The sequence below is a fragment of the Colobus angolensis genome, unplaced genomic scaffold (genome assembly GCF_000951035.1).
Source record: "Colobus angolensis palliatus isolate OR3802 unplaced genomic scaffold, Cang.pa_1.0 Scaffold13, whole genome shotgun sequence".
NCBI lineage: Eukaryota > Metazoa > Chordata > Mammalia > Primates > Cercopithecidae > Colobus > Colobus angolensis.
In genome coordinates, this window is record NW_012114252.1 from 3,658,585 (window position 1) to 3,685,246 (window position 26,662).

Below are 26,662 nucleotides of genomic sequence, written 5' to 3' on the forward strand. Positions count from 1 at the left end.
TCTTTCTTATGACCAAACAATAGTCATTTTTATGGCTTCTAACTGGGATGTATGTTACTATAGCAATGAATAGAGAAAAGATAACTGAAATGATACTGCCTTATGATGTAACAAGAAAACAAATATATTTTATTGACTTCCATATACCACTAGATTAAGCAGATAATCCGTTCAAAATTTTCACTCAATTTTTTTTTTGCTAGAATCTATGGTAATTTACAATACTATTGAATGAATTTAATTATTGTATTTTGAAGTTATTAGAAAACTTCCCAGATTAAAAGCTTTGAGTATGTTATTTAATTTTAGAGTATTCAGATTGGTTTCAATTATTAAAAGTAATGTCGTATCAATATATGATCATAGATAGCAAGGTTTAGTCTTATTAGTATCTTAAAATGTCTTCAGTTTTTTAATTCTAATCAAACAAGTGAAACAATTTTGTAATTTAAGTAATTTTTTGTTTTCATCCTCTTATATTAGTTTATATTAACGTTTTTACAAAGCTTAATCAAAAAATTATATCTTACTGCTCTTTCTGAGCAGGTGCCTTCTAAGCTGATGTTGCATAGAAAACAGTTACAAGAGCAGAGGCCTACAGGTAGTAAGAAATAACAGCAATATTTTATGGGTTGATTATCAGTGTTTTCCAAAAACTAAGTCTGTCATACTGCTTGTTCAATGTCAAAATAATTAACAACAGATAGTTAACTCAGGGCCTTTAAATCTGTGAAACCATTTTAATAAAGAGTAAATGTTCCATTGATGAAAGTTAGCGTCATGTGAAGAGCTATTCCCTACTGAATAAGTCTGTGTTGTTACTACTTGCCTTAAGGAATGCCATTGTTTATGATGCCAGATGATCTGAAAACTATGCAAAGCTTCATTCATCCTTCACAAAAGCCAAACCACCAGAATAATGACTGGCAAGAAGGATGGTTTTAATAATCCAGGTATGTCAAATTTACTGCTTAGCTACAGAATCATCTCTCATAACATTAATATCTGAATATATAACAAGACACAGTTAGACAACCTTTTATTAACTACAAAAATGCAAGTTTATTCATTTGTGATAGGTTTTTCACCTTCGTCACTCTTACATTTACATATCTGATTTGGAAACACTTCAAAAATGCGTGAGCTTCAAATAATGGCATTGTCAAATGCATTTATTAATATTGTGAGCTTTCAAGTCAAAATGAAACTCTTCCTGCTATACAATAAACTTTCCTAATGATGTTATGAAATGATGCTTAGCCAGTAGTACATTTGTCAAGATTGTTCCAAGGCATAGTCTTAACAGCAATTTTTGAAAGTAAATATTTGGTTACTCAATATTTAAATATATTTAATACCTAAGATGCAGTTCTAGGCATGAAAATCACTTAGAATCAATGAAGAGTAGACTCCTGGGTCATTAATATATATGAACATTTAAAAATAGTGTTTTATTTAATTTTATTGTTTAAGACAGAGTCTCACTGTTGTTACCCAGGCTGGAATGCAGTGCACTATCACTACTCACTGCAGCCTTGACCTCTCAGGCTCTGGTGATCCTCCCACCTCAGCTTCCCAAGTAGTTGAGATTACAGGTGCACCCCACCACACCCAGCTAATTTTTGTGTATTTTGTAGAGATAGGATTTTGCGATGTTGTCCAGTCTAGTCTCAAACCCCTGGCCTCAGGTACTGGGATTATAGGTATGAGCCACTGCACCTGGCCTGAAAATAGTATTTTAAATCATTGTGATGCCTTAATACATTTTCTATTCTGTGTTCTTCACTATTGATAGTAATATTTTAGGTAACGATGAGTAGATCTTAAGATTATATGAAATATTTTTATTGTCTAAGTTTCTGACATATATGAAGACTAAACATAACTAAATAATTAGAGTCCTTTCAGTTCTCTTGGATAAACCCTGTCATAACTTTTAGGAGAAAATCTGGTTAAGTAGATCACATGATTCCCTTCTTTGAAGCCAAACAGTTCTGGCTTCATAGTCTTAGAAGAATATTTCAAGACAAGAAGAATCTGCTGCCCCACAGTGTTTGGTTTTCCCCCAAGAGATCATTAGCAACCCAGTTTGTTCTCAGCTGCCCTGAAGATATAATTTTAATTGGTTTATATTAGCACTAGGTATACATTTAAGGCTCAATAAATGTTAAACGAACTATTAGGATTTCATTGGATATGAACCACAAGATGGAAATGAAAGATTTTCACCATTTCTGGTCATTATTCACCCAAGTTTACCTTTTCTTTCTCTGTAACTCAGCAACCTTCCCATTATCCAGGCACCTGGCAGAGTTACTGTTGTTAAATTTCTGACAGCTTTTTCATTACAGGCCCTGTTTTTCAAGAGGCAGGTTAACTAAGCGATTTTGATTTGTGCCAAGCTGAGATGTGGAATAGACACTTCAAGTCCATTCTCCTGTTTTCATAAGCTTTTATTTGAAGTTATTTGTCCTACTTTGATCTAAAAAAAAACTAAGAAAAAACTAAACTTCACCCATTTTTTCATTCGTGATTACTATAACTGAGCAAAAGGATGATAAATTCTGTTGTAGCTCTGCTTTTTTTTTCCTTATATAAACCCAAGGTTTTTAAAAAATTAACATGAGACACTTCATACTTCAGAATTATTATTTTATTCAGAAACATATTAATAGCCAATTGTTTTACTTACATGAGATAGGGTAAGACCTTTTCACTTTGTAAAACATGAACCAAATGCTATAATTTGTATTTATGTTAAACATGTGACATACTCATGTCAAAACACTATTTTTTATCTCTTAACTAAGGACTCATCTCTACTGTAGAAAACATGAAAAATGCAGATGAGAAGAAAAATTTAAAATCAACCAACCCAGTAAGATCATATTGGATTTCATTCTCTTTTTATGTCTACTCATTCTTCCCTGAAGTTTTAGAAACTTCTGGAAAGTATTCCTAACTACCTCTCTACCCCTTCTACATACGGTTACCATACTCTAATCAGTTTTACCTGTTATTTCCATATTCTTTCCATCTACTTCACACACGACTCCATATTGTTTAGCATCCACCCAGTTTACTATACTAAAATGTTTCTCTCAAAATTTCCAGTAAACTTCCTTATCATTGTCCAAGTACCATTATCTCCATCTCTTTCTTGTCCACTACAATTTGCTTTATGTTTGAAAATCTCCTCACCTGGGTTCCACAATGCTACCTAATGTTTTTGTTCTCTTCTTAACTTTGCAACTATTCACTGTCTCTTGCCTTTAATTTATCTCATTATTCATTGAGTTTGGTGTATAGGTTAAATTGCTTTCACTTGTAAATGGTAGAATAACCAAGTAACAATGGCATAAACAACAGGATATTTATTAATTATTTAACAAGAAGTCCAGAGGTTGGAAGTCCTAAGGTTGATTTGGTGACTCAAATAGGAACTCAAGGATCTAGGTTCTTTGCATCCCTCCATTGTCATTGTCTGTCTTCTAGCAATGTCTTGTCTCTTACTCAAAAGATTGGCTGTGTAGCTCTAAGAAGGCAGGAGGCTGAGGCAAAATGACCCTTCTGCTCCTTTAATCAGGGAAAACACTTTTTTTTTTTTTTTCCAGAAATCCCCATAAATCACATTGGCTAGAAATGGGTCTTACACCCACTCCTACACCATTTAATGGAATAGGATAAAGTGCTAATTGTGATTCATCCCTTGGTGGTGAACACAATGCCCCCTGACATAATCAGTCTTAGAGAAGCAAAAAAGAAAGCACGATGACTGTGGGATATGTGACTGACAGGGGCTGCTCGACTTGTCTGTCACCTATAGCTGCTCCTCAAGACTACGTCTTTTATTCTCTATAACCCAAAGTCTCTGAGTTTCCATTCATGTGATGCCCAAAAAGGGCTGTTGTGAAAACGAGCAGGCATGTACCATCACACCAAACAATTTTTTGTATTTTTAGTAGAGAAGGGGTTTCGCCATGTTGGCCATCCTGGTCTCTAACTTCTAAGCTCAGGCAAGCCACCCTCCTTAGCGTCCCAAAGTGGTAGGATTACAGGCGTGAGCCACCACACCCAACAGAGACACAATCTTAAAATAAATATTTAGTAATTCTTCTTGTGTATTGAAGCAAGCACCAACTCATGCCAATCCTTTCCTGAGACTCTATCTACATCTTTCCATTTTTCATTGTCCTATTCTAGGTATCCATTTACCTCATGATACTTGTTTGCTTACTTTTTTTTTTTTTTTTTTGAGATGGAGGTTTTTTTCTCGGTGCCCAGTCTGGAACGCAATGGCGCCATCTTGGCTCACCGCAACTGCCGCCTCCCAGGTTCAAGTGATTCTCCTGCCTCAGCCTCCCAAGGAGCTGAGATTACAGGCATGTGCCAGCACGTCCAGTTAATTTTGTATCTTCAGTAGAGACGGGGTTTCTCCATGTTGGTCAAGGTCGTGTCAAACTCCTTACCTCAGGTGATCTGCCTGCCTTGGCCTCCCAAAGTGCTGGGATTATAGGCATGAGCCACGGCGCCTGGCCTTGTTTGCTTCCTCTTGTATGACATTTATCCATGTTCTTTTTTCCTACTACACACAATATAAATACTACAGCTAGGGTTCCAGCCATTAGCTGACCTTTTTGTCTAAACCAGATGCCTACTCCTCCACATGACCTCTCTCCTGTCTGATCAGACCTCTTTCAGGAACTTCCATAACATTCCATTCTCATTCCAATACCTTGTCTAGGCTCCTGCTGTGGCTCTCAGTGTTAACTGGAATGTTTAACTTTGTCTCTTACACCACTGCAAACAGTGTGACATTACTCAACAAATGGACCAGGCAGGGTTAAGGTCACCAGTAAAGCAAGTTACCTAATTCTTTGGTCTGACTTGAGTTCACAAACCTACACTAAACTATTTGACTCTCCTGATGGAATTAAACTCATCTATTTATGCTTAGTCATTCTTTTCATGTAGTATCTTTGCCACAAATTCTAAGATCATTTTATAAGTATAGGGACTGTGTACAATAGTCTAGTGCTATATAGCGGCATTGAGTGCTGATTCAATACTTAACAATGAGCTGATCTTCAAATAATTTAAAGCCACATATACTATGCTTTTACCCATTCTTCCTATGCCTCCATTTAAAAAAATGAATTATCTGCTATACTGAGTTAGGGTAAATTACAATGAGTCCCAGGATAAGATGGTGGGATAGGAGGTGTGTGTTTTTACCCCCTTCCTCTGGAGTGCGTAATGCTTGACTATGATACAAAGAGAAGTTTGAAGGAAGTCACGTTGTCAAATATCCCAGAAGTAATGACTTGACTACAATTCCTGATCCTATGAACCTCACCGTTTGTCACAAACATACTAGAATATATTTTATCTTGATTTCTGTGTTGAGGGAAAATAAGTTCAGTGATTTAAGATCTGCCAGTTAGCAGAAATATTGTGAAAGCAAACAATTGTGCTAAAATTTTAAGAGAAAAAAAGTTAAGTGTGTTGCCTTTTCAGAAAGATTTAGCTGTGGAGTTTTTTTTTTGGTTTTGTTTTGTTTTGCCGTATGAGTTAGAAGAAGATAAAGTGGCTCTGTAAATAAGTCGACTTCATTTTTAAAGCGTTTGAGGTTAAATGAGGTTGAGTCTTGAGAGTCTTTTTGTTGGTTAGGAGAGGAGGAATTTATTAAAGAGAGGAAGACAATGTCGCTAATGTGATGGTAATGACAAATTGAATGATTTAAACTTCCTGAGTCATTCTGGTCATTCACACCATCATCAGGAAAACATCTTCATGTGTAGCTTCATACATGAGCTCCACAAAACTGGGCATTACCTTCTAGTAGTTTCTGAATAATGTGCTGACCTATGATACATATAGCCACGTAAGTGAGTAAACACTGTTATTATTATTTTGTCTTGGTTTTCATTAAACTATCTTAGTAGTTTCAGGAGCTCTGGGTTTCAACACACACTTCTGCCAGCTGACTTTGGTGCGTCCATTAGCATAACAAAGTCAATTAGGCAAACCTGAATTTTCACTTTTGTCCTGTTCACAGAACATCAGTGTAAATGGAGAAAGGAAGAAGAAATTGGATTGATTCTCCACTTGAGAATTACGTTAACTTGGAAGAAAATGTTAGTCTACTATGCGAAGGCATCTGGTAAGAGGGAAGATATCACCTCCCTTCCCCCATTGCGTCCCTTTATGCACCTCTGACCCTTGTTCTCTCCTTTTTTTGTTGCTTCTGTGGTCTGGTTAAGCTTTCCTGATCCTCCACACATTAGAAACCTAAGCATAATGATATCTGATCTAAGGCTATGGAATATTTGAAATAAGAAAAGGGGAAATTGTTGAGTCTAGAACTAAACCTTTTGAAATAAAGAACTACTGGTCTGTAATGTGCGCCTTTAGAAAAAAACAGTCAAACAGAAATTAGACAACTAGTTACAGTCGTGATTGTGCTCTGCCACCCAGGAACTCCCGTATGTGACTATTTCCACTCTGGCTTTGTGTTTCAGTAGGTCAGGGACATATATTAAGAGCAACAATTGGAACTGCGTTCTCCTTTACCTCCATAAAAACATAGCTTAATAACGTGTTAATGACTTAAAATTACCTTGTCTTTCTAGATTGCTTATTGATGTCATTTCAGATTGGTATAAAGGATGTGAAGCGAATGAGAAAATAGGAATATTTCTTTTTCTTTTTTTCCCCTTTCTACCGACTAGGAAGAGATCCAGTCCAGGTTTTGCCTTTGACTCGGCCTGTGAATTTCGGCCGTGCAATGTGTAGCACGTTTCTTTCTCCCCCCTCCTTTCTCCTTCCCTCTTGCCTCCAGTGTCTGTCTCCAGGATTTCTCTCTTCCGATTTCAGGAGGACTCTCACAGGCTCCCACAGCCTGTGTTAAGCTGAGGTTTCCCCTAGATCTCGTATATCCCCAACACATACCTCCACGCACACACATCCCCAAGAACCTCGCGCTCACACCAACAGACACACGCGCGCACACACACTCGCTCTCGCTTGTCCGTCTCCCTCCCGGGAGAGCCGGCGCGCGTTCCCACCTTCGCCGCACACTTCGGCTAGCCGAGCCCGCAGCGCTCCAGGATTCTGCGGCCGGGAACTCGGATTGCAGCTCTGAGCCCCCATGGTGTTTTTTTAAACACTTCTCTTCCTTCTCTTCCTGGTTTTGATTGCACCGTTTCGATCTGCGGGCTAGAGGAGCAAGGCAAGCAGCCTTCCCAGCCAGCCCTTGTTGGCTTGCCATCCTCCATCTGGCTTATAAAAGTTTGCTGAGCGCAGTCCAGAGGGCTGCGCTGCTCGTCCCCTCGGCTGGCGGAAGGGGGTGACGCTGGGCAGCGGCGAGGAGCGCGTCGCTGCCTCTGGCGGGCTTTCGGCTTGAGGGGCAAGGTGAAGAGCGCACCGGCAGTGGGGTGTACCGAGCTGGATTTGTATGTTTCACCATGCCTTCTTGGATCCGGGCTGTGATTCTTCCCCTCTTGGGGTTGCTGCTGTCCCTCCCGGCCGGGGCGGATGTGAAGGCTCGGAGCTGCGGAGAGGTCCGCCAGGCGTACGGTGCCAAGGGATTCAGCCTGGCGGACATCCCCTACCAGGAGATCGCAGGTAAGCGCGGGTGCGCGGCAAGGGCTGGCTGCAGCCCTCGGCTGCCGCATGTCCCCCTGGCTGCCCGGCGCCCCCTTCCTTCCCCCTGTTGCTGAGTTGGTGCCCACTTTCTGCCACCGCTCTACGGGACTCCGCGTCTCCGAGCTGGGCTGCGGTTGCTCCTGCGGCTTCTCCGGCAGGGGAAGGTGTGCTTCTCCGCTGCCTCATTGTGTGCACACGCGGGAGCACCCTCGCTCCCGCCTCCCTCTGCTCTCGCGCCCTTCTACCCCTTAGTTGATGGCTCAGGCCAGGCCGGCCAGGGAGCCCGGGCCACTCCGGGGCGGCTGCAAGGCGCAGACGGAGAGCCGAACCGGGCGCTCACCCCGCGCTCTGGTTCGGGCAAACTTGGAAGAACTGCCACCGCAGTTTGCCCAGCGCCACAGTCTGAGTGGCGCCTTCTCCACTCCCGCCCTCGCGCCGGCAGGGGCGGTGGAGAGACGCAGAGGGCTCCCCCAGCCCCTCTCTCCCCTCTTCCTATCCTCCGGGGGGCAGAGCGCAGGGCGCCCCGGCCGGGGGCGGCCAAGGCCGGGAGGGACCCTCGCCGGGGACCTGGCCTCCGGACGCCGGCATTTCAAGGCTGGTTTGGGGACTTCACGGGCTGCCTGTTTCAGATGTGGGGCGGGCTTTCCCGTTAGGGTTCCTCAGTGCTTCTCCAGTTGCTGTTGGTCACTCAGGGCTCGGGGACACCCCGCCACCCGGTCCGGAGCCGACCTCGTCTGCCAGCGAGCAGTCAACTTCAGCCGGTGGCTCAGCTGGGGATTCGGTTCCGGGTCCGGGGGCCCCGTGTCCCCCGCATGCCCGGCCACTGGCATTGCTCCACGAAAAGCTTGAGAGCGCCCACCTTTTCTCTCGGCGCCAGTGTGTGTAGCACTTGGTCTCCGACAACTTGCTCGGCAGTCTGGGTGCTTGTTTTCCGGCTCTTAGCTCCAACCGAATCCGAGCTTCTCTGGGGCTCTGTGAATGAAACGTGTCGGGAAGAGATAATCCTTTGGCTGCTAAAGAACAGAACTGAGAGAGGCCAAGGGAGGCCAGGAGATGCTGCGAGGGCGCGGGCTGCTCAAACCGAGTAGCTGAAGTCCTTAGTGACCTCAGATCGTCAAGTCAAAACGCTGAATTTCCATCAGCCTCTCTGCTTTTTGCCAAGTAACTGGTGGATGGATGAAAAGCATTTTGCGGATATCTTAGAACATCACAGTTTAGATATGTTGTGGAATTGCTATTTTCTTATGATTTTCAAGCTGTAGAAGTGAGGGTTTTTACTTACACTGAAATGAACACAGTTAAATAAATTTGAGCATTGCCAAAGGGGAAAAAAAAGAGGCGCAAATTACCACGCGCATAGAAGGAGCTTTTTCAATTCAGAGCCATAGATCCCTTTGGTGAGTCTAAGGAAGAATCTGTGGATATAAGACTACTTTTCTATCCTTGTTACTTCTTCCTTCTTTTCCAGAACTCCTTAATTTTTTAATCAATTAATAGAGAGCGACTGTCCTCACAGCTCCTTAAGTTTCTTAACTCTCCTTCTCCTTTGTCTACTGTTATTTCATTCTTTTTAATTAATTGATAAGGATCAACTTCGCTTCTTTTCCCTCCCCAAATCTCAGGGAATTCAACTTTTTAAAAGGTTTGTAGTATGGATCACTTCTAGGAACTTTTTCTCCTTTAATCTGGGCTTTTTCAAACGGTATCTTTTAAGCACACATATGTTTTCCAACATGATTTCAGATAAGATATCTCAAAGAAGAAAATAGGGGTTTTTAAATTGCTTCGGTATTCTTTAGCGGATAATGGGACTCTCAGGAGACCAGAGTTCATCCTCAGCATCAGGCACATCTCTTTAATATCAAAGTGAAGATTTTCAGTGTAAAACACTTTCTGTAGTCACCATGACTGTTTGTTGAGAACATTCCCAGGGGTTCATGTAAATTCTTCGGTGGATATTTAAAGAGGTTTTTGTTTTTGGTTTTGGTTTTTTTGTTTACTCCCCACCTTTTTACAATTACAGTGTTTGCTTATTAGCTATGAATTTCTAAAATGTGTGCACTTTTTTTTTTTTAAACTCACCTACTTTCCATGAGTAAGGGCACACTGTTAACTTTGCTTTAAGCCTTGTGTCCTTTGATGCTGGTAGACATAAATCAAGATGCAGGTCACCACAGGGTCAGAGGCACATTTAATAGGAAAATAATGAATTGAAAGATAATTGTGTTTTTTAAGGATATACCTGTTTTTTTCAAAATCAACTTTACTTAATGCTACCTATTGCTGTTTTAAGAATCACTTAGGAAATATACCCTGTTGTTACATGAACACACTCTATGTCTTCTCCCTAGTTCTTGATACTGTTTACGTTTAATTATCTAGTGTAAGTGGTTATCTTTTCTTAAACTCTTTTTTTATCTTTTGCCTCGATTGGGCATCTAATAGTTTCATGTGTCTTCAATCTGCCAGGGCACATAAATTTAAAAGAATTGCTGTTCAGGCTTCAGATTCATGACAGCTGTTTCTAATTGAAAGCTATTTGCAGGTAGCTTGCTTAGTGAAATAACTTGAGAAGTAATAAGGACATTATGTTTCATCATGACATTATCAAAGTTTTACTCACAATTGTGAAATAGCGTTGCCCTTTTCTATTCTGGGGTAGAATAGACACCCAACAGATGAGGAAGTATGATAGGTAATATATAAAGTTATACTTTCAGAGAATGCTTGGGAAGGAGGAGGCCTTCAAGGGGCAGTTTGCACCATCAGTCTTCACTCAGCGCTGATTTTAAACTATCGCAAGGAGATCAGATAGACTCTATTTATCCTTGTTTGAAAAACTTCCAAAGGAGTAGACTCTTGATCCCCTTTCAGCAATCCATTCTAATATTTAGCAATTCTTGTGGTATAGAAATGTTTCCAGATATCTAGCCAAAAGCCTTCACAATGTGCTTGCTTATTTTTTCTTGTTCTATCTTCTGGGAAGATATTGAGCATGAATCATCAGGTTTTTTGTTAGGACAGTTATTCTGATCAAAGGTCAGTGTGAAACATTCTAGTCTCTCCTCATTCATCAGAATTATGACCTAATTTTCCAATCCCAAACTCTAAACTTCTAAAGGAACTCTACCCAAAAATAGTACCTTCTTAAAACTCCGGGAAATTCAGATAATGTTATTTCAGGCTTACTCTGCCACTGTTTTATGCCTTGAGCCTTGCGAGGATCATTAATTATAACACTTTGTAGTTAACAGTGACTTATTGGCCAAAATGATCATGTTTTCATTACTTATGTAATGTGACTTTATTTAACAATCTCATATATAGAATTTATTATGTGCCCATCACCTACTTAAAAATTATTACCTTTATAATATCACCTTACTGAATTCTTCCAATAACTTAGTAGATGCTACACATTAACCCCATTTTGTAGATGAAAAGGATGTGTGACAGGAACTTTAATTAACTTACCTAAGGGTGACTCAACTAGTAATTAATGAGGCTGCAATTCAAACCCAGGCACTCTGACTCCAGGGTCTATATACCTAACTTGGTCCACTGCCTTACAGTATTAAATGTTACCATTTATTTTGAATGAATGCATGCAAAATCTATTCTTTCATATATATATATACATATATATATAGACTGGTATTATTAATCACTATATGCATCTATGTATCCCTTCCAGTTGCGCAAGCTAAATCCGTTTCTGTTTTGTTCCAGCGTCTTCTCTAATTTCTCAAAATCACTTTGACTTTGGATTTTGTATTCTCAGGAATTGGCCATGCTACCACCACTAATGGTTCATGCATTTACCCATTTTCCTGATCATTTTCTTGCAAGGTATGGTTATGCAAAACATAGAAACTAAAGTACATTTCTTGGTTTCTTTCAGTACACTAGGCCTATTGAAAGACTGGGTTAGTCCAACAAATCTCATTATTCATGGGGCTAGAGGGAGTAAGAACATTTATCTCCGCAAATTAGAAAAAAAAAAAGTAACGAACTCTGTTTCCAATATTTATTTTGCAACTTTTTCTGTCCCAGGTATTTTGAGAGTTGGGTTACAGCTGGGTATTAAAAAAGCACTAAACTCTTCATCTATTTGATATTAATTTATCAAGTATTTATCTAAAAATCTGTAGTTTAAAAAGATTATTTGTTTGTTTCAAAATACATAATGTTTCATTTGCACTGACCTTTGCCCAATGGGCGTTTCCTTTCTCTGGAAACCTGTCTTTCCCTCTGCTCCCCCAGCAGACCAACTAATTTAATACATTTACAATTTACACAACTTTTTTTTTTTTCCCAGTTTCCATGGAGATACCACATTAACTTAAATGGAAAACAGTGTTTGGTAACTCTCACTCTTTAAAGCCACAGTAAATATCATAGTTTGAGATAAATTGTTTAATTTCTGTTTATCTGCCTGCTTCAAAGATTTCTGATTTCTTTGCCCCCTGTTTAGTTAGCTGACTTCTTTAAAAGTTTTTGAAAGGACAGTATAAGTCACAAATGAGTGAAGTGAACTTCAATCTTTTTTTTTTTTTAATGATTCTACGAGTCACTAGATTTCTAAAAGAATCACATTAATTCCAGGTATCAAAGCAATATAAAAGTTGGCCTTTAGAAGTGCCACTTGTTAAACTCTTGATTTGGGAATTAATTTTAGAGTGATTGTGAGTTATCTTAGCTGATTTAATTAGAGGATAATATGTCATCATTGGGAGCAAGAGTTCATTTGAGTTGACTGATACACTTTTTTACATAAAATTTCTTTCAACTGCATTGTATCTTAATAATAGCTTGTGAGAAGGAATAAAGGCCACTGTTAAAATTGATTTAAAATGTACAGCATTATGTTCTTTAAGTATTATGACATAAAGATTGTGCCATATATTATGTAAGAAAGTGACTAGTGTTCTTTTAAAATTGTGGATGAAATTTATGCACACTTATAAAACACAAAATTATTGAGTAGTTTTAACCTAAAATGACCTAACTTCAATTACTAGTTTTGTATAGAAATACGAGTTTAGGGTAAACATTATAATAAAATAATTGCTTTAAACTGATTTTAATCTTTTGATCTTATATTGAAACCCACAAAAATAACATTATAAGAACAACTTTTCCCCCCACTTAATTCACATCTTTCAGATTACTTCTAGAAAGGCCAGTAAGGTGATTTAGAGTTATCTTGCCAGTATAAACAGCAATTTAATATTCTTTTAAACTTGGTGCTTGCATTTCTTTACAGACTAAATTCTGCTGTGTTAAATTCTTGAGCTGGTCCATAATTTGACTTTAAATATTTTCATAGATTTCTCTAGTATTATTCAGTTTTCAATGATATATATGGTACAGTTTGAAAGTATTATTGACTTCCTGGGATTATATATTTGTAATAAAGGGTTTCATAGTGGTGAGACTTGGGTAAATATTTTAAAATTCTAATAATCCTGGATAAAAATATCTAAGAATTTTTAATAACCTTGGATGAAAAATATGTTTTAAATGAATGTGTCAATTAGTAACAAAAAAAATTAAAATTTGGTTTCACATTTTCACATTATTCAGGTTATTGGGTATTTTAATAACCCATTCTCTCTTCCAGGCATTTTTTCTTCATGCAATGAGTATTTATTGTATACCTACTATTGTATATCTACTATGGGTAAGTCATTGTACCAGCTTCTGGGGGTAGACCCCCAGGGAATTTGAATCCCAGCAGGAAAGCAGAAATTAAGGACACCATTCATAATTAATTAATTGCACAGAGATAAATGCATAGCACTAAGGGCACCTGGCACTGTGAAAGTATTTTATAGGAGCATTTGATCAAATCAGAGGCAGAATAATGGGATCTGAAGCATGGGTACCCTTCAGTAAGGAAGCAGGAGTGTGGAAGGGGCACACATTTCCTGTATGGTGAGAATACCTTGCAAACATGAGGAGAGTTCCAGTCCCTGGGGATAGTGGTCAGTGAGTGGGGAGGGGTGTGGGAGAGACTGGAGAAGATGGCCCAAAGGTCAGGGTAATGACTTACACAGATGTAAACAATCCAAAGGTAACCCCTGCATCTTGGCACTCAGTGGTTCCCTTTTTCACAGCAGATCTGAACCTTTAACTAAAAAGCTCAGTAGTGCTTAAGTTTTTACACATCCGTTGTTTCAAATATAGCACAAAGAAGCAGGTTTTTAACCATTTAGAGGGTGTTTGCCTTGTGCATTCTGTAAAACTGTACCTGTCTGCTAGCCATATGTAAGACAACCCTGGGGTGATCAAAGACTCTCAGCTGCTGCTGCCCTTAGCAGCTGAGGCTGTCTACTGTGTTGCTCAAGACATTGCCTGGATCATAATGCCCTTCTCCTGGGAGTTCCTTGACCTTCTGCCCTTTTGGGCGGTGGCGCCTTTGTTAGCCCTGCAAGGTTTCATGTTGTGAGGGACTTTCCTTCGCAGGCAACCTAAGTGTCTTCCAAATTAAGCTCACTGTGTGCTACTGCCATCTGGAGGTCATGTCGTCCTCCCCCACCCCTATCAGCTCTGACATCCCTCAAACTCACCACAGTGACTTTGGCCTTTAGCCTGAGTCCCTTAAGAAGCTGTTGAATAAGTGTTTTAATCAGGATTGGATATAGTTTTGAAATATGACATTGGTTGCTCTATAGAGAAAGGATTGAGGGGAAAAAAACAGATTAGGAAAAGGAGGAGAGGCGAGCTAGGACTAGAATGGTGACCATGGAAATAGAGACGATTCCAGAAATATTTAGTAGGTGAAATGGATCAGAGTTACTTATTTAGCATCTACTGTGTGACTGACAATGAATAGGACCGGGTTGTGTGTTTGTGTATGTGTGTGTGTGTGAGAGAGACACACACACACACAGAGAGAGAGAGAGAGAGAGAGAGAGAAAGAGAGTCCGAGAGAGAGAAAGGGAAGGAAGAGAGAGAGATAATTAAGAGAGAAGTGTCCCAGAAATGTTAATTGAATTGGCATGGCAATAAAAATACTTTAGCATAGTTTATGTGTGCTTTATAATGGAGACAAAACTCAATATCATTAAACCAGCAGAAGACTATTAACAGTATCAGTGTCACTGAGAGAAAGAGATTTCTCAAATAGGATCAGATGAATTGCTAACTCTCAAAAGTGTAGAAATATCAAAATACATGTAATCAGCTACATTCACTATGAAATTTAAGTAACAGTACTTTGTGCTCTGTCAGTAAAAAAAACAACTTCAATTTTTTTACCCTAATGGAGAATTAATCAAATCGTACCATCATTTCCATCAGTAATGATATTTGGTACTTAAGCTACTGACACGGCATTGTTTTAATCTAAGTACCAAATATCATTACTGATTATAATAACAACGAGAGGTTGAAGCTGAAAGGAGGAGGCAAAATTTAATTGGAGACTTGAAGGATGGGTAGCATTTGACAAAGGGCCATGAAACAAGGAGGCAGTTAGGGAGGAGTTAAATATATGAGCAAAATAGGGTGTGTGGAGGAGAGCACAGAAAGGAATCTTATATTGAATACATAGGGTGGGATTGGATTTTTGGAGGGCCTTGAGCGTTCTAGGCTTTATATGACAGAAAGTAGGTCATCATCTCAGGTTCTTGGCAGAGAGGTGACGTGATGAAAGTATTGTTTTGGATTAGGCAAGCAGTATCACAGGATGGATTAGAGAAAAGATCATTAAAGGCCCCAGAGGGAGGGAAGAAGGACAGGGAGGAGACACTTAAATTTTAGAGGCTTAGGCAGGAGATTGCCAAGGTCTCAGAGGAGGATGAGAGGAGTGAAGAAGGGGTGAATAAGGCTATGAGAGAAGGAAGAAACAAGATTAAAAGGGAACATTTTAAAAATTTTTTAAAAATTAAAAACTTCACTCTCCTACTTAGAAATTCCAATAATAGAGTTTAGAGGATGAGCTGTTGAAACTCTCAACTCAAGTAGTCTGTGTCAGTTAAGATACTTTTGGCAACAGGTCACAGAAATTCCTGACTCAGCTGGCTTACAGAGTCAGGGAAAGCCGTTATTTCACATAACAAGAAGTCCCAGTGCAGAGCTCTTGCAGGAGTCAGAAAGCTGTAAGCTTGCAGTATCAACAGGGTGCCAGGTTCTCTCTGTCTTTTGGCTCTAAGATCCTTGTTCCCCCGGATCACCTCCAAATAAACACAAGATGGTGGCTAGAGTACCAGGAGCTAAGGCCTCATGACAATGCCCAGATGCACAGAAAGAAATAATTTCTTCCCACATGTCTCTTCCTTGGTGAGGCAGACCACTCTCAACAGTCCCCCAGCAGAGATGCCCACCCTTCTCATTTCAGAATTGCCTCCTATGCCTAAACCTAGAAGGGTATAGATAAAAGGATATGGTCTTTCAGCTGGACCCTCAGATGGGAGCGGATGATCATAGCGTGGCTTGGCAAATCTTCATGATCCTTTTTTGTTATTCTTTGTAATTTCAATAGCTTCAGGAGTATAAGTGGTTGTTGGTTGTATCGATGAATTATGTAATAGTGAATTCTGAGCTTTTAGTGTACCTGTCACCCAAATAGTGTTCATTGTACCCAAGAGCAAATTTTTCATCCCTCACCCTCTTCCCACCGTCCCTACTTCTTAGTCTCCAGTGTCTATTATACCAGGGATCCCCAACCCCCAGGCCATGGACTGGTAGTGGTGTGTGGCCTGTTAGTGACTGGGCCATACAGCAGGAGGTAACAGTAGGCAAGTGAACATCACTGCCTGTGCTCTGCCTCCTGTCGGATCAGCAGCGGCATTAGCTTTTCATAGGAGCATGGACTCTATCGTGAACTGTGTATGCGAGGGATGTAGGTTGCGCGCTCGTTATGAGAATCTAATGCCTGATGGTCTGAGGTGAAACAGTTTCATATCCAAACCAACCCCACCAATCCGTGGAAAAACTGTCTTTTATGAAACCAATCCCTGGTGCCAAAAAGGTTGGGGACTGCTGCATTAGACCACTCTGTGTACCCCTGTGTACCCATACTTAGCTCCCACTTCTTAGTGAAAACGTGATATTTGGCTTTCTGTTCCTGAGTCCCTTCATTTAGGATAATGGCCTCCAATTCCATCCAAGTTGCTGCAAAAGACATGATTTCTTTTTTTTTTTTTTTGGCTGAGAAGTATTTCATAGTATGTATATTCCAAATTCTCTTTATCCACTTATTGTTTCATGGGTACTTAGGTAGAATTCCCTGTTTGCAATTGTGAGTTGTGTTGTGATAAATATATGAGTGCAGTTGTCTTTTTGATACAGTGACTTCTTTTCCTTTAAGTAGATAAACCCAATAGTAGGATTGCTGGATTGAATGGTAGATCTACTTTTAGTCCTTTGAGAAATTTCCATGCTATTTTCCGTAGCAGTTGCACTAATTTACATTCCCACCAACAGTATATAAGCATTTCCTCTTCACCACATCTATGTCAACTTTTATTGTTTTTTGATTTTTTTAAATAATGGCCATTCTGACTAGGATAAGGTGGTATCTCATTGTAGTTTTAATTTTCGTTTCCATGATAATTAGTAATGTTAAGCATTTTTTTTTTCAAGTTTTTGCCATTTGTGTGTCTTCTTTTGAAAAATGTCTCTTCATATCATTTACACACTTTTTAAGGTGATTATTCATTTTATTCTTGTTGATTTGTTTGAGATCCTTGTAGATTCTAGATATTAGTCCTTTGTCAGATACATAGTTTGCAAATATTTTCTTTCATTCTGTAGTTTGTTTACTGTTTTGAGTATTTCTTTTGCTATGCAGAAGCTTGCTAGATTAATTAAGTCCAACTTACGTATTTTTGTTTTTATTTCATTTGCTTTTGGAGTCTTAATCATAAATTCTTTGCCTAGGCCAATGTCCAGAAGAGTTTTTCTAGGATTTCATTCTAGAATTTTAATGGTTTCAGGTTTTACAATTAAGTCTTTAATTCATCTTAAGTTATTTTTTAATATGGTGAGAGAGAGGGATCCAGTTTTATTGTTGTGCATGTGACTAGACAATTTTCTTAGGACATTTATTGAATAGGGTGTCCTTTCCCCAGTATATGTTTTTGTCTGCTGTGTCAAAGATTAGTTGGTTGTAGGGATTAGGCTTTATTTCTGGGTTCTCTATTCTCTTCTGTTGGTCTATATGTCTATTTTTACACTATTGTCATGCTATTTGGGCTACTAGAGCATTCTAGTATAATTTGAAGTTGCGTAATATTATGCCTTCAGCTTTGTTCTTTTTTCTTAGGATTGCTTTGGCTACTCAGGCTCTTGGTGGTTCCATGTGAATTTTGGGATTGCTTTTTCTAACTCTGTGAAAAATGATATTGGTATCACAAGGTAATTTATACATTCAATGCCATCCCCATCAAGCTACCAATGACTTTCTTCACAGAATTGGAAAAAACTACTTTAAAGTTCACATGGAACCAAAAAAGAGCCCGCATTGCCAAGACAATCCTAAGTCAAAAGAACAAAGTTGGAGGCATCACGCTACCTGACTTCAAACCAAACTATGAGGCTACAGTAACCAAAACAGCATGATACTGGTACCAAAACAGAGGTATAGACAAATGGAACACAACAGACTCCTGAGAAATAATACCACACATCTACAACCATCTGCTCTTTGACAAACCTGATGAAAACAAGCAATGGGGAAAGGATTCCCTATTTAATAAATGGTGCTGGGAAAACTGGCTAGCCGTATGTGGAAAGCTGAAACTGGATCCCTTCCTTACACCTTATACAAAAATTAATTCAAGATGAATTAAAGACTTAAATGTTAGACCTAAAATCATAAAAACCCTACAAGAAAACCTAGGCAATACCATTCAGGACATAGGCATGGGCAAGGACTTCATGTCTAAAACACCAAAAGGAATGGCAACAAAAGCCACAATTGACAAATGGGATCTAATTAAACTAAAGAGCTTCTGCACAGCAAAAGAAACTACCATCAGAGTGAACGGGCAACCTACAGAATGGGAGAAAGTGTTTGCAATCTACGCATCTGGACAAAGGACTACTATCCAGAATCTACAAAGAAACAAATTTACAAGAAAAAAATCAACCCCATCAAAAAGTGGGTGAAGGATATGAACAGACAGTTCTCAAAAGAAGACATTTATGCAGCCAACAGACACATGAAAAACTGCTCATCATCACTGGCCATCAGAGAAATGCAAATCAAAACCACAATGAGATAGCATCTCACACCAGTTAGAATGGCGATCATTAAAAAGTCAGGAAACAACAGGTGCTGGAGAGGATGTGGAGAAATAGGAACACTTTTACACTGTTGGTGGGACTGTAAACTAGTTCAACCATTGTGGAAGACAGTGTGGTGATTCCTCAAAGATCTAGAACTAGAAATACGATTTGACCCAGCCATCCCATTACTGGGTATATACCCAAAGAATTATAAATCATGCTGCTATGAAGACACATGCACACGTGTTTATTGTGGCACTATTCACAATAGCAGACTTGGAACCAGCCCAAATGCCCATCAATGATAGACTGGATTAAGAAAATGTGGCACATATACACCATGGAATACTATGCAGCCATAAAAAAGGATGAGTTCATGTCCTTTGTAGGGACATGGATGCAGCTGGAAACCATCATTCTCAGCAAACTATCACAAGGACAGAAAACCACACACCGCATGTTCTCACTCCTAGGTGGGAATTGGAGTCTTCCAATCCATAAGCATGGGGTGTTTTTCCATTTGTTTGTGTGAGCTACAATTTCTTTCCTCAGTGTTTTGTAGTTCTCCTTGTAGAGATCTCTCACATCCTTGGTTAAATATCTTCCTTATGCTTTAAAATAAAAAGTTTATTGTTTTGCAGCTATTGTAAATAGGATGGAATTCTTGATTTGGTTCTAAGCTTGGTCATTATTGGTATATAGCAGTGCTACTGATTTGCATGGGTTGGCTTTGTAACCTGAGATATTACTGAGTTCATTTATCAAATCCAGTAGTCTTTTGGAGGAGTCTGTACGGTTTTTTAGGTACAGGAACATGTGATTGGCAAACAGAAATAGTTTGACTTCCTCTTTTCTATTCAGAATGCCTTTTATTTCTTTCTTTTGCGTAATTGCTGTGGCTAGGACTTCCAGTATATGTTCAATAGAAGTAGCGAAAGTGGGCATCTTTGTCTTATTGCACTTCTTAAGGGAAATGTTCTTATGGGGGGATGCTTTCAACTTTTCCCCCTTCAGTATGATGTTCATTGTGGGTGTGTCATATATGGCTTTTATTATTTTGAAGTGTGTTCGTTCTATGCCTAGTTTCTTGAGGGTTTTTATCATGAAGTGATGCTGAATTTTATTAAATGCTTTTCCTTCATCTACTGAAATGACCATATAGCTTTTGTTATTAATTCTGTTTATGTGGTGAATTACATTTGTTGACTTGCATATGTTGAACCATCCTTGCATCCCTGAAATGAAGCTTAGTTGATCCTGGTGAATTATCCTTTTGTTGTGCTGTAGGATTTGGTATGCTGTGTTTTGTTGAGGATTTTTGCATCTATATCCATCAGAGATCTCGGTTCACAGTTTTATTTTTTTGTCATGTCTTTCCTGACTTTGGTATCAGGGTGATACTGGCTTCATAGGATGAGTTAGGGAGGATTTCCTCCTTTTCAATCTTTTGAAATAGTTTTAGTGGATTGGTATCACTTCTTTTTTTTTTTGAGGCAGAGTCTTGCTTTGTCGCCCAGGCTGGAGTGCAGTGGCACAATCTCGGCTCACTGCAAGCTCTGCCTCCCAGGCTCACGCCATTCTCCTGCCTCAGCCTCCCTAGTAGCTGGGACTGCAGGCACCCGCCACCACGCCCGGCTAATTTTTTGTATCTTTAGTAGAGAGGGGTTTCACCGTGTTAGCCAGGATGGTCTCACTCTCCTGACCTCGTGATCTGCCTGCCTTGGCCTCCCAAAGTGCTGGGATTACAGGCTTGAGCCACCACACCCATCGATATCACTTCTTTTAATGTCTGGTCACATTCAGCATGAATCTAGCTGGTCCTGGGCTTCATTTTCTTGAAAAATTTTTTAAATTACTGATTTGATCTCACTACTTGTTATTTGTCTGTTCAGGATTTCTGTTTCTTCCTGATTCAAACTTGGGGGGGTTTATGTTTCCAGAAACTTATTCATTTCCTCTAGATTTTCTAGTTTGTGTGCTTAGAGATGTTCACAGAACATCAGATCTATGAAAATGGAGACATTACAACTGATACCACAGAAATACAAAAGATCATCTGAGATCATTTTTTTGTATTTCTGTGTTATCAGTTGTAATGTCTCCATTTTTATTTCTGATTGAGCTTATTTGAATCTTCTCTATTGTTACCCTGGTTAATATAGCTAGTGATTTATCAATTTTATCGTTTCAAAGAACCAACTTTACATTTCATTGATCTTTGCATTTTTTTTTCAGTTTCAGTTTTGTTTAATTCTGCTCTGATCTTTGTTATTTCTTTTCTGATACCTTTGGGTTTGGTTTGTTCTTGTGTTTCTAGCTCCTTGAGGTGTGACATTGGTTGTCAATTTGTGATCTTTTTGTCTTTTTTGATGTAGACATTTAGTGCTATAAGCTTTCCTCTTAGTACTGCTTTTACAGTATCCCAGAGATTTTGATAACTTGTGTCACTGTCATCAATTTTGAAAAAATTCTTAATTTTAATGTTGATTTTATCATTGATCTAAAAATCATTCAAGAGCAGATCATTTAATTTCCACATATTTTTATAGTTTTGTGAGTCCGTCTTGGAATTGATTTTTAGGTTTATGCTGCTGTAGTCTGAGAAGATGCCTGATACGATTTTGATTTTTAAAAATTTTTTGGAACTTGTTTGGTGGATTGTATGGTCTATCTTGGAAACTATTCCACGTGCTTATGACAAGAATGTACATTCTCTAGTTTGGTGTGGAATGTTCTGTAAGCCTCTGTTAGGTTCATTTGTCCTAGAATCTAGTTTATGGCAAGTGTTTCTTTGTTGACTTTCTGTCTCAATGATCTAGCTAGTGTTGTGTTGAAGTCCCCCACTAGGATTGTACTGCTGTATTTCTCTTTTCTTATATCTAGTAGTATTTGTTTTATAAATCTGGAAGCTCTGGTGTTAGGTGTATGTTTATTTAAGGTTGTTATCCCTTCTTGTTGAGTTGATCAACTATTATTATATAATGACCTTTTATGTCTTTTTATTATTTATTGATTTATTTATTTACTATTGTTGATTTAATGTCTGATTTATCTGATATAAGAATGACCAGTACTGCTCATTTTTGGTTGCCATTTGTATGGAATATTTTGTTCCACCCCTTTACCTTGAGTCTATAAGAATCTTTACAAGTGGGTCTCTTGAAGGCAACAGATACTTAGATTGTGCTTTTTAAATTCATTCCACTAATGTATCTTTTAAGTGGGGCATTTAGATCATTTATATTCAAAGTTGATAGTGATACGTTAAATACTCTTCCAGTCATCATGTTGATTGCTACCTAGTTGTTTTGTATTCTCCATCATGTTACTATTTTATAAGCAGTAAATTTTATACTTTTGAATGTTTTTTATACTGGTGCATATAGAACTTTCATTCTGATGTTTAAAATTCCTTTGAGCATTTCTTATAGGACCAGTCTAGTGGTGACAGATTTCGAGTTTGCTTTACTGGGAAAGACATTATTTCTCCTTCATTTATGAAACTAAATTTTGCACCATACAAAATTCTTGGTGACCATTACTCTGTTTAAGAAGACTAAAGATAGAATTCCAGTCCCCTCTGGCTTGTGAGTTTTTTGCTGAGAAGTCTGCCATGAGTCTGACAGATTTTCCTTTATAAGTTATTTGATGCCTTTGTCTCACTACTCTTAGAATTATTTCTTTCATGTTGACTTTAGATAACCTGATGATTACATGCCTTAGTGATGTTCTTTTTGCAGTGAATCTCCTAGGAGTTCTTTGAGCCTCTTGTGTCAGGATGTTTAAATCTCTATCAAGACCAGAGAAGTTTGCCTCAAATATTCCCTCAAATAGGTTTTCCAAACTTTTTACTTTTTCTTCTTCTCCTTCAGGAATACCTATGATTATAGGGTTTGGATGTTTTAGATAATCCCGTATTTGTTGGAGACTGTATTCATTTCTTTTGATTCCTTTTTCTTTGTTTTTGTCAGATTGGGTAAACCCAAAAGCCTTATATCCAAGCTCTGAAATTATTTCTTTTGCTTGGTCTAGTCTCTTGGTAAAACTTTTCACTGCATTTTGTAACTCCCTAAATGAGTCTTTGATTTCTAGAAGTTCTGTTTTTTTTTTTGTTTTGATTTTTTGATTTTTAAAAATCTATCTCCTTGGAAAATTTCCATTCATATCTTGAGTTGTTTTCCTGATTTCTTTATGTTGGTTTCAACTTCCTCTTGGATCTCATTCAGAAACTTTATGATCAATATTTTGAATTCTTTATCTGGTATTTCCAAGATTTCATTTTGGTTTGGATTTATTGCTGAAGAATTGATGTGATCTTTTGGGGGCACTGCAAAACTCTGCTTTTCATATTGCCAGAATTATTTTTCTGCTTTCTTCTCATCTGGGTAGACTGTTTCTTATTATTATTTTTGGATTGATTTTTGACTGGACTGGGTTTTTTTTTTTTTTTTTTCTACTTGAGAATGTAACTATAATGTGTATAGCTTATGATTCCCTAGCTTTGGCTCTGGGTAATTTCAATTGCAAAAACTCTGTGTGAGTTCCTTGGTTGTAGAGAATTTTGTGTGATGGCTTTCTTAGATCCTGCTTATAGTAGCAATGTAGTGGGTGTGTGAATAGGGTCACTGTCTCCTGTGGTGCTGGAATGGCAGAGGTCTCTTGAAGCTTATTTTATTCCTCTTGGTGTGTACTTTTTTCCCCAGTATTTTTTTCACTGGGTTGAACAAGTTAGTCTTCAGTTCAATTAGAGGTGCCCATGGGTGAGAATTAATTGTGACTGAGGTAGGTGGGTATATGCAATACCACAATGGTGGGCACACATCCCAGCCCTGATGGACGTAGCCTGGGGAGTTTCCATGAAATGCACTGAGGTCTTCATAGGTGAAAGGGAGGGAACCTCAGCTCTACTACAACCCTGGCAAAAAACAACCCAACTCCCTATCATGCTTCTGTCCCAGTGTTCTGGATATTCAGATTACACAAGCATCTCTCCATCTGCCGGAATGCTGACATTTTGTGTAGCAAGGGAGCAGGGCTCTACTCCTCTTGCAAGCCTGACCCCAGAAGACACACATCCTGTGGAGACACAGTCACCCCAGAATGCACTAGAAAGACCATCTGCAGATGTACCCAAGCCAAGCTCCTACGGGAGACATCCTGGCTGTGTCTGCAGCAGTGGGTGAGGGGGAGAAGTCCCCTCTATGTCCCTTCATGAGTACTGGGGCTGCTCGACCGCTGGGGAAGAATTGCAGTCTTCCCACTGAGCTGAGCACCATGCCCATCCCTCTGCTGAAAGAGGTGCCGCTCCTCCTAGCCCACAAGCAGGAAGTTCACGGACACAGGAAAGCCTATACTCTGTTTCTTTTGTCCCACAGGGTGCTCCCTTGGTGTGGTGTACTCCCCCTTCTCCTAGGTATGGCAATCCCTGGGGGCCAGACCACTGTGAATCCTGCTGCTCCTCTGGGTGTAGCCACCCTATGGGGTTGCCACAATCCAGGTGGGTGCTGAGGCATGTCTACAAGAGATCCTGTGATGTGAAGACACAAGGGTTGAAAGTCCCCAAGCAGAACAAAGTCCCACAATCGATGCACACTCAGTATGGCACCTGCTACTACAGCTTGGTACCAGGCGAAACAGGAAGGGACCCTGTTGGAGCTGGTAGCCCAATATAATGCCCTTGAGAAGTCCCCAGATCACAGCCCACTCCAGTACTTGGGCTCATGGTGGCAAAAAAGCTCTCCTTGAGTTTGGATACCAGCAGTCTTCTCTGAGGGCTGGAGAGGCCAAGAGCATTCCCACCTACCCTTTGCACAGAATACTAAGTCTCTCTGGATTTGATCTCTGCCAGCTTCTTCGTTCCTTAATTTTTGTGTACGTTGTAGATTCTTCCAATGAACTCTCCAATGGGCTCCAACAGTCTCCCCTTAGCACTCCATTTGGGCTATGGTTATTCGTATTCACCTGTAATTCTGTTTTTTGTTGTTATCGTTCTAAAGGGAATTGGTCACCCATGTCTCTACCCAGCCATCTGGAGAAGCCCCCGATCCCTCAGGTCATGGACTGGTCTACAGGACTTGCAGTAGCTTGGGCTTTGCTCTTACCTCCAGAGGCAAGTGATGTGGGTGGACCTGGACCAGGCTGATCTGTCCTCTCTGGTCTCCCAGTGGCAGGTGCGAGCACCAGCTCTGGTGGGAGTAGCAGGGGAGTGATGTGGGCTCCGTGGGTCTGTCTTGGTCTGTTCAAGATTTCTAAATAAGGGTATTTGGTGTGGTTTGGTGGCTTTTTCACTTGCCAGCTGTAGTATCAATATACTGGGCATGTGAATGGGTTCAAGGCCTCCTGGGTAGCTGCGGTGGTGTGGACAATGGTGTTAGCTAAGGTCAAAGAAGAGTTTTCTCCTTCACAAGCATTGTGTTGTTGTGCCAGAAGATGTTGTAATGGGCCTTGCTGGGTGAAGTCAGGCCAGGAGGTAGCGCTTGTAGGAGAGAACCAGCTGCCGGGGTGGCCGGTGCTTGGCATGTGTTATTCAGGGGAAGCACTCAGTGTTGCTGGTGATGGGCAGGGCCATGGAACTCCCAAAAGGCCTTGTTTGTGTTCTGCTGCCAAGGTGGGTAGAAGGGAAAAGCTGGGTAGGGGCTGGGTCAGGCAGTCCTGTGTTTCGGCTTCCCAAGTGTGAGTGCAAGCAGTGGCCCTGATGGGAGTCAGTGGGAAATTTCCTGGCCACTGGGGTAACGTTTCAGAGAGGAATGGAACCACTTTCGCTGCATAAAAGAGTCCGCGCTGGGAGCTGGGCTGCAGGTGGCAATGAGACCCATCCAGCTCCCACGCCTTTGACAGAGCAGATCTCACACCCAGACTTCTGCTGGCAGAAAGCTGCCAGAGCCGGCTGGGTCCCACAATGTAAGACTGCCACACACTGCAAGACTTCCCACCGAAGACAGAAACCGCAGCTCTCAGGCCACACCCCTTCTAGTTCGGCCCACGAAGCAGAGGCACCTGGCTCTTGTGTCCATGCCAAAAGCATGCTTTATGCTGAAGATGAGATTGCAGATCTCGCTTGGGAGTTTCTTCCAGCCTGTGGCCATGGCCTGAGTTAGCAGGCAGATTTCCACCAGGGCGTCTGCGAGTTGGATTAGGAATGTCTTCCTGCATCTGCCCCTCCTGGGCCTGGGGGCAACGCACTTCCCCATGTCGCTCCTTCTCCCACCACTCCCCAAGTCAGCTCTAGCACCCGGTCGGGTTAAGGGGTCAGGTTAAGGTGCTCCCCCATGGCCTGGATTAAGCGGCTGCCCAATGGGAATGTGCATGAAGGAGACAGTCTCTCCCCCTTTCACCCTCGGAAGACTGTAGTTTTCTGCCTGACTCAGCCTGCTGCCTCCTGCTCCTTTCACAGTATCCAAAGTTTCTTTCACTTTTTCCCTTGAGTTCCTCTGTTCCTTCTCAGATAAAAGTGCACAGCGTGAATCTCTGCATGCTATTTTGCTCTTTTCAAAAAGGTGAGGCGCACTAACAAAGCCTCTAATCTGCCATCTTCAAAAAAAAATCTTCATAATGTTAATAAGAATCCCAAGAAATTGAGTCGTAATTGAGAAATTGAGAGAAACTGCCGAGGCTGTCTGAATTAATGAGGTATTTGGCATTGTCACTTTAGTCCAGTATTTCTCAACCCTAGCCAGCGATGAACTGATTGGGTATTAACAACGACCTGAGTGTGGAGGGGACACTGATTCATAGCATTTGGTAAGTTTGTGGTATAAATAGTCTCACCATGAACAAT

General features: G+C 40.1%; 1 protein-coding gene across 1 annotated transcript in view; it reads left to right on the forward strand.

The window, feature by feature from the left end:
• Positions 1–6,820: 6,820 nt before the first annotated feature.
• GPC6 (glypican 6) overlaps positions 6,821–26,662 on the forward strand; it is a 1,213,294-nt gene continuing 1,193,452 nt past the window's right edge. Inside the window, exon 1 of the mRNA XM_011933786.1 lies at positions 6,821–7,626. Within this exon, the coding sequence (XP_011789176.1) occupies positions 7,467–7,626 (160 nt within the window). The 5' untranslated portion in view covers positions 6,821–7,466. The remainder of the gene's footprint in view (positions 7,627–26,662) is intronic.